Below are 9,738 nucleotides of genomic sequence, written 5' to 3' on the forward strand. Positions count from 1 at the left end.
GCAATATATCAAGTCGGTTTTGAAGACCTTTTTTAGTGTTTGATAATACAATAATGTCATCAGCATACATAAGGCAATCAATTCTACGCCCGTTGATATCAAAAGCATCTGGACTTGGCTCAAATTTTGGGACAGATCGTTAATGAAAAGCTTAAATAAGTTCGGACTTAGAACATCCCCTTGTCTTACCCCCAACTAGCGAGCTGAAAGATGGTGTTAATACATTACCCACTTTCACAGCCATTTCATTCTTGCTGTACATATCTTTTAAAATAGTATAAAATTTTCCAGATATGTTATTTTCCAATAACTTATGTTTAATACCACAGTGTATGACCCTGTCGAAAGCCTTTTTAAAGTCCACAAAGCAAGCATAAATTCCCCCCCCCCCCCTTTTTGTTAGTATATTTGTCTAATATGGTTTTTAAAACAAACATATGATCAGATGTTCTACTCTTTTTTGAAAAACCAATCTGACATTTTCTGCAAAACAGGTGCAAATATACTTCCCCCTGATTTTAATATCTCATTTGGAATACCATCCAATCCTGCAGCTTTATTGTTCTTTAGTTTATTTATAGCATCCAAGATTTCTTTTAGGGTTATTTTGTAATCTAGTTCACAAAAAGTTGGATTTTTTTCTAAATTTTTTACTTTTTTACTTATTTCTTCTAATCTGTCTTTAAATTTATCAGAGTTAAAATTTAAAGATTGAAAATATGAAAGCAAGACATTAGTTTGAATAGAATTTTCTGGACCATCCGAATTGTCTTCTTTTAATTAGTTAATGAGATTCCAATAACTCTTTGGATTATTATCCCTTAAATTATCCAGACTGTCAAGAATGTTTTCCTTTCTTTATATTTACGTAGCTTATTATACTCTCTATAACATTTATAGTAAGACCCTTTTATAATTGGGTCCCATGGAATTGTGATAATAGCTTACCTTTAGAAATAAGACTTTTACGTTTTTGTACTAGGTCTAGGTCAAACCATTTTTTGTTTTTATGTTTACGTACACCTCTTAATTTTGTTTTACGAAATATTAAACATTTACTGGCAGCGTTATATATCTAAAACATTCATTAGCCGCTTGTTCAATATAGTCCTCTGAAGGATTAAATTTTGAGTCCAAATATTTTTTAATACGGTTTCTAATATTTGGCTGGCATAAAGTATCTTGAAGTTTTTGTGTAGAGGTTTCTGACCATATATATTTTCCTGGAAATAAAATAGTAATGTCTTGCTCCTTATTTTTAGGTGAGTAACTAGCTAACAGGCTAAATGTTAGTTTACAGTGACAGTCTGACAGAGTTGATAACAAATCAGCAACATGAAAAAATAAAGTGTCTGCAATCAAGTCTTCTGACACGATAACATAGTCAACCACACTACTACCCACTGCCTTCATACAAGTGTATTTACCATAAGAATCTGCCCACATTCTCCCATTTAAAATACGTAATTTGGACGCAATACATAAGTCCAGAAGTTGTTTACCTCTTGAATCTACTTTCATATCATAACTACATCTTTTTTCTTGAATAACATCACAACTATAATTAGAATGAAATTCAAAACAGTGTGACTGTGGCCATTGATTGACACATTAAATTCATTCATTGACTGGGACAATTTAGGTGAACGTTTGTATGTAACGACCACTGCTTACTATGTACTTTTTAAAGACACTTAAACTATGGGGTCACCAAAGGTTCTCAACACCTTAATGAAGTAATTCGAAAAATTAATCAGAAATAACACGATGTTTTGATTTATATCATTATATAAATCAAAACATAAAGGTAATTCCTGATTAATTTTTCGAATTATTTTATAATTAAAGGCGTTAAGAAACCTTTGGTGACCCCACAGTTTAAATGTCTATCGTAGGTACGTCGTGAACAGTGGTCGTTACAGACAAATGTTCACGTAAATTGTCTCAGTCAATGGATGAATTTAATGTGTCAATCAATGGCCACAGCCACACTGTTTTGAATTTCATTCTATCATCACTGGTATATGTGTATCATTAACATCATTAATTATAAAATCTGGCTCTGACCCTGTCCTTGCATTTAAGTCACCACACAATATAATACTACCTTGTTGACTTAACTTAATAATATCTTTTTCTATGTTTTCAAATACAAATTACGCTTTAAAAAATACGGGAAAGTAGAGTTTCTGCAGGCATAACATATATAGTATGATTGGAATATACCTCAATTCATTCTGATGATTTAATAACACAGGACAATCTGTAAATGTTTTGGGGTCCTATTCTAAGGCAATGATATCAAAGAAATGAACGGATAAATCTAAAACCACTTTAAAATAGCAGCCAAAGTTTCTTATCCCCTTCCCTTCATCCTGGTTACCCACATTTTAAATTCTATTATTACTTTTTTGTTTTTTGGGTGTTCATGAAATATCTGACGCTAGACTTACAGCTAAATAATACTGGAAAAAATGTTAAATCAAATGTATATATAGTCATTCAAAATTCTGAATCTACAAGTTACTTGTTATGTATTGATAAGAAGATGTGGTACATTATGTATAAGTGTCAATGAGACAACTCTCCATCAAAGTCACAATGTATAAAAAGTGAACTAGTATAGGTCAAAGTACGACCTTCCACAAGGAGCCTAAGGGCCGAAATATGACTAGAACACATTCAAATAGGAAACTAAGCCAACGGTCTTATCTATATTGAAAAAAAAACGAGAAACGGGAATCAGCTAAGACCCGCACCAACATATGAAAACCACTGAACAACAGGCTGTTTGAACCATTATCAGTATAGCATGTCTATCCATGTTTTCCGTCTTTCCCTGTTTGTCTTTCGACTGTACCTTAGTGTAGAAAGGATTTCAGATGAATAAAATTTAAATCACAGTAACTGTTTGTTCAAATAAAACAATTGACCCCCTAATATGATAATAATGATTAATTATCATCTTTTAATTAGCACTGTATTCGTGATTCATTGAAATATCTGTTATATATATACTTATTAGATATACAAGAAGTACATGATACATGAATGGTATTGATATGCACTGTCTTCATATGGGAACAATGTGATCATGGTAATAAAAACAAGCTAAATATAATGAGCTAATATTTGTACAAGGTATAGAATTTCTTCATTCACTTCCTTTATGGGTGTTTCTATAGTGGATGTAATCAGAGATATGTCCTTCAATTAAAAGATATCGCAGAGAACAACAAGTCAAGGTTACAAATGGAAAAACAGTAACAGAAGAAATTGTTTGTAATGTTGAAAACTGTCGATTCATGGATTATTAAATATTTTGCAAAATTCACACTATGCCTTGTTTTTCACTTTACCATTTATACTGGCCAAGGTAACTATATTTTTTTAACGTAGTAGCATAACAGCTGTAATACAAACTGTCAATGCCATATTAATGATAAAATAAATTACAATTATCACGTACAGTAGAAAAAAAATTCCAGAATATCGCAAAAATAACTAACCCTCAATTCCCGTAATTTCTTTTTGAACGAATGTAATTTTTATATAATTTTTATGTACTTTAAGTAAGCTAGTCGAAGATATTACTTACTGGTAAATTACAACTTTTTCATTAAGTTCTTTCATTAAAAGTAAGGATGTTCTAATCGGCAGACGGGAGGTTACATCGTAACTTTTACGATGATATTGTTCATATACATAGAACATACGAATAAAAAAACGACTCATTCTAACATTTCCTCAGATTACCTTATATGAAGTTTAATTGAAAATGAAAATTAAGAATGTTTCAAAAACACAACAACACGACCATAGAGCAGAAAACAAACCGGGCCACCAATGGGTCGTCAACACAGCGGGAAATCCCGCTACCAGAGGCGGGCTTCATCAGGCTCCTAAACAAAAATGTGTAGTAGTTTAATGAAAATGGACAAAAAGGGACGTCATACTAAACTCAGACACATATTTACACTTTTTATTTTATCCGTTGACAGATTTTTAGTTTTGTCTTGAAAAAACATGTATATTCATTTGTTGAAGCTGAGCACCATTAGATGTTGGGTGTGTACTGATTGATAATTTAGTCTTAAATGCATGGTTTGTTTTATTAGTTATAAATAGCTTTGAACTAGCTGTCAGTAACTATGAATACTCTCAAATCAGTACTAAGTGTTTTTTTTTATTGTTGGGATATACAAGTACCCGGCCACGTCCACTCTGCGTTTTCAATAGTTGTATTTCTATTTGTATCCATCTGATGGGTTAATTCTTTTTCAAATGATTTTTATAGTTCGTTCTCATGTTGTACTGTTAAACAACTGTCCTAGGTCAGGGGAGGGTTGGGATCCCGTTAAAATATTTAACCCCTCCATATCATGTATGTATGTGCCTGTCCCAATTCAGGAGCCTGCAATTCAGTGGTTGTCGTCTGTTGATATGTAACATATTTGTTTTTGCTCATTTTTTTGTACATAAATAAGGGCGTTAGTTTACTCGTTTGATATTTTTACATTTTTCATTTCGGGGTCTCTTATACCTGACTATGAGGTGTGAGCTTTGCTTATTGTTAAAGGCCGTACGGTGACCTGTAGTTGTTAATTTCTGTGCCATTTGGTCTCTTGTGGAGAGCTGTCTCCTTGGCAATTATACCACATGTTCTTTTTTAATATTAGAGATAGATAATGGGTCTTTTATTGTTTACAATACAACGTGGGTTCTACTCTTTACAAATGGCCTTAGGATGCCTGTAACTATTCACATCCTTGTCATTTGTTTTTTTTTTTTTTGGTAGACAATAAATTGTCTAATTGGCAACCACAACACATCTCATAATTTGCATATACAATTTTTACACTGTCTTTAAAACACTATTATTATACTACAATAAAGTTTGATGAAAGATAAAACGTATGTCACTATATTCAAAATCGAAGTCGTCTTAAACATTATTATGTGTCTGCCTTATTCCTACCAAACTTACAGAATCTTAATTCTATTATGCTTTTTATACGTACTGTAATTTAAGATGCTCGCTGTTAATATGTGGTTAATGTACTATTATATTCATGTATTATTGTATTTATACGAGTTTTTTGCATTTATTTGTACTGTGTTCCTGCCACATAATGTTGTCATTTTAACGGTATTTTTAACATGGCCACTTAATAAGCGGGAGGTTTGGCTAGCCGTGAAACCAGGTTCAACCCACCATATTTTCTTAAAATATCCTGTGCCATGTCGGGAAGATGGCAGCTGTTATCAAGTGGTTCGTTTCTATGTTGCTTTGCAGTAGTTTTTTTTTTTTTTAATGCACTTTAGTGTTTCTCTAGATCCGTTGTTTTCCTCTTGAAGTTGATGTGTATTCCTCGGTTTTGGTTTGTGACCGGATTTTTTTTATTTCAATGACTTTTGGAAAGCGGTATACTACTGTGGCCTTTATCAAAAGAAATTTTAGAAAACGACTCTCAGAGATCGTGTGGCGCGCATTTAAGATTTTCATAAAACAAGGGCGAAAGGTACCAGAGGCAGATTCAAACTCATAAATCGAATTTAAACTGACAAAACCATGTCTTAAAAAGAAAAACAAAAACAGACAAACATTAGTACACCGAAATACGACATGTGTTTTTGTTGTAGCATTGTACATTAGTATTTAAAGCGAAAGAGCGGCCTTAGATTCTGAATAAAGTGAGAACAACGCCAAAATTATGTGTCTAAACTATTCGTATGACACTGAGTGTTCAGAGATTCAGTAGTATTATTGAGTGTCTACTTCGTAGAGATATTGATTTTAATTAAACATAACTTACTTGAAACAAAACAAAATTGAAGTTTAAGTAAATATTTGTCCATTCCCGTTTTTAATCCAATCAGAAAACATGAATTAAGAATTAGATTCTCTGAATAACGTGATAGGTCAAATCGTTAATCGTGATAAGTCATAAAATCAGAGAAATGACAAGGGCCCAGGAAATCTTAAAGAGAGTATTGACAGTTGCTAGGGAATTCAAATTCTTCCCAAAACACACCTTTTATTAATTATTTGCTGATTTAATTGTCAACGAAATTTAAGTACCTGCTCATAGCAACCGCTACAATTGATGTAATAGTGGCAATTTTATTTTGCAACCTTTAATTGGAAGAAATTAATATAATAACTACACCCGATGTTATCATCTATATCAGATCAATAAACACTTGCTATAAATTCAGTCCTACGTCAAACATAGAAATACACTATGGCTAACTTCAAGTTTAATGATATCTTTATGTATTCCAAGTAAAATCGTATCTCCAATAATTGAACAAACTTGTTATATGAATACGTAGCTTGGTGAAATCTACTCGAATTACATAAGTCAATTCTTGATTTTTTTATTTTTTTTCATTTACAAAAAATACGTTGCTTCAACCAATTGCGTTCCATATTTAGATATTCAATAAACTCCGGACACGGTGACGGAAATGTGATGTAGGTCAGATTCTGTCTGAACGTAATTAACAATTATTGCTTGCATCTGCCTTTGTAAAAAATGTACATTAAAACTAATTTTAGAAACATTTGATATTCCATTTATGGAAAATCAATGACCTAGATATCATAGATACAAGGAAATTCTGCAGTTAATCATCATCATTCAATGATGCAGTTTTCAAAACTTCATCATTAAAAATTTGTAAACAATGACTTTCTAAAACAGGACAATTCTGATCTCTTCCTCATTCAAAGGCAACGAACTGAATAAACCTCTATGGAATAAAATAACATTAGCTTGATACATCACAAAAAAATCGTCATTATTTCCAATTTGTTTCGAATGACCTACAATACAGAAGGAAGTACCATCGAATCTTTCTTTAAATAGGTACTAAGAGATGTTATAAAAGGTTATGAGCAATATTGATAAAAAGAAGAACGAATTAACATATGTATTAAGTCATTTTATTGACAATAAATTAATAACATATATGCTGACCAGCAGCTTTGTAAAATAATAAAAACAAAACAAATTGGAATGGACTCGTATCACAGTTTTTTGGCACAAATTATTGCACACTCCCGAAAAAAGGCCTTTTCGTGTTTGTGTATAACTACTCTGATATGCATTGCATGAGGTACGTTCGTTGGACTGTTTTTTCTTCTTCTTAATTCGAATACAAATTAATAGAATGTCAATGACTGTCAACCGTTTTACTTCTTAAATAATCTCTGGAATATTTTGTACTTTTTCTTTTTATGTTTTAACGCTGACATCACAACCCTTTCGAAGGTTTCCGTTGTGCCCTCTCTTGTAATGGCTGATGTTTCTATCAAACATTCTGCTCCAATGTCTTTGGCTAATTCAACACCTTCCTCACAAGTTACAGAGTCTTCATAAAGATGACGAGAGTCACTTTGAGTAGCCACTAATATAATAGGCCTTTTCTTCACGTTGTACTGTTTAATTTCTGGTATCCAAAAAGATTTAATGTTTTTAAAAGATTCTCTATCGGCTATGTTGTAGCACAGTATGAACACATCGCTGTCTCTGTAGCTAAAGGCGCGAAGATTTGTATAATCTTGCTGAAAAAGAAAACAAGGAAATTAGTATAATAATAAAAAAGGTGTGAAAAAAAATCAATACATTTAATTAAATATTTTTAATGTCGTGTCAGTCAAGAAAGTGAGAAATACTGATTACGTTATTTTATCAGTTTGTCCCGTGTTAATTTATCCAGACAATAAGTAAAAGAATTTGACCTTGTATATGAATGTAATGTGATAATCAGTATGGTTTTCTATTTGTCCTTACTATCAGGTGGACTCCCAAACCGGGAAAGCCCAAATTATCTCAACCGGACTGTAGATAATTATCATTTGACAGTCATAGGGTTAAACTGAACTTTAACCTTTTGTTGTAAAGTTTTCTGAAAATTATACACATACTTAACATGTTACAATATTACAATATAGTGTTACGTAGCTCAGGAAATTTAAATAAGGAAACACTTGAAGATCTCCTATTAATGAGACTTTCTATTCATTCACATTAAAAATACAAATATGGGAAACACATAATGAGTTTTTTTCAAAGAAATAAGTATTCATAGTATATCTAAAATCCGACTTTTGGTTAAACTGTATGAAACATCAAACAGTCATTACAATCAATGTCTGCATATTGGTTCGTCTTTGTCATATTAATTTGTAAAATAGATGTTTTGCTTTGTTTGTCCAATAGTATTTTTACAAACATCTTTTTTTAAGTTATTGCATACTGTGTCATATCTCTGAGTGTTTTCTTTGTATGTAACCTGATGTTGGTATCTCCAATTTACTTTGTCCCATATTTGTATATCTCTACACGTTAAATCATATGGCCGCTTATATTAGATGCTTCTTGAGAGTAAATATAGTATATACTTACTTGTCCAGCTGAATCAAAAATACCAATCGTATATTTACTGCCGGCAACTGCTAGTGTTCCTGAAAGATTAAACAAAACATTAAGTATAAACAAATAATAAATCATTTCAATAGTACGTAAGTAATGACAAGGATAACTAATAGTACTTTTTATATGTCTTCAATGTAGTTTTCATTGGTTTAAAGATACACAATGTAATTGTTTATTCTAAATGTGACTAAATGTTTTTGTGTCTTCGGCGAAAACAAATTTTAGTTTTGTTGTCGAATAATTTTGCTTGTTGTGCCTCTTTATACATGTTATAACAATAGAAATCGTAAATATGGTTTCATACTGCATCAAACATGTACATTATCAGTACTGAGTGGATACAGCTGTGGTAGTCTGCTAGCCCCAAGAGTATCATTAGCTTTTAGTACTTGCTTCGTTACAGTTATGATTTATAAAGTTAAATTCTGCGTTTAGAAATTCAGAAATTAAGAAATTTTTAAGCAAGTAAAGTTCCATTTCCCTCAATCACTGACACAGTTGACCTTAAATCGATTGTGTTATATTTAAATATCCTTCTTGGTCATAACGACCTACCTCCCCCACCCCCCCCCCTGTATTCAATTAGTAATACACCTTTGTTATATAGACATTCACAATTCTTGAAATAATGTTTTAAAACTGCAGAATGCATTGTGGTAAATTTCAAACTAAAGTTCTAATGCTTTCTTGCTAAAAATAACAATTTACATAAAACAATTCCTACCTGCATAATTTTCAAAAACTGTAGCAATATAATCCTCTTGTAAAGATTGTCCAACAAAACATTTCGCTAGATGTGATTTTCCCACCATTCCATCTCCAACTATTACACATTGTATGCAATTTTGTTCCATTTTCATTTTCACAGGTAAAATATACTTCTTCACGTAACATGTATCAACGGTATAACTAATGGAAATCATATTTTCGATTGCATTTTATATCAAATCTATAATTAGATCAATGGGTGGGTACGTTTATCCAATCAAATCGCAGAATAGTTAATGTCATTTTACTGATAGAAAGTCTTTCCGTGAATTTATTGTAGTAGGTCGTATCAACTGATATTTATGGAATTTAAATTATAACGGAAGTTCAATGAATTAATTACTTTAAAGGTAAACCGCAGGTAAACAAACAATAAAATTTAATAAATTCCGGTATAAGATGCATTGATATAGCACGTTTTTAGATTCATTGTTGTGATGTAGCTATGACTTTTTAAATGTTTGTTCATATATTTATTAAAAAGTATTAATTGAGTCATTTTTTTCTGATACCTAGGTTTAAACGG

At 31.5% G+C, this 9,738-nt stretch overlaps 1 protein-coding gene across 1 annotated transcript; it reads right to left on the bottom strand.

Annotated features, from left to right (window-relative positions):
• Positions 1-6,933: 6,933 nt before the first annotated feature.
• Positions 6,934-9,358, bottom strand: LOC143068398 (rho-related GTP-binding protein RhoJ-like). Its single transcript, XM_076242408.1, has 3 exons — positions 9,169-9,358; positions 8,415-8,473; positions 6,934-7,570 (listed from the first exon to the last, which is right to left on the bottom strand). The coding sequence occupies exons 1-3, from the start codon at positions 9,302-9,304 to the stop codon at positions 7,199-7,201; spliced, it is 567 nt and encodes a 188-aa protein (XP_076098523.1). The 5' UTR covers positions 9,305-9,358; the 3' UTR covers positions 6,934-7,198.
• Positions 9,359-9,738: the final 380 nt, after the last annotated feature.

This window comes from Mytilus galloprovincialis, chromosome 3 (genome assembly GCF_965363235.1).
Source record: "Mytilus galloprovincialis chromosome 3, xbMytGall1.hap1.1, whole genome shotgun sequence".
NCBI lineage: Eukaryota > Metazoa > Mollusca > Bivalvia > Mytilida > Mytilidae > Mytilus > Mytilus galloprovincialis.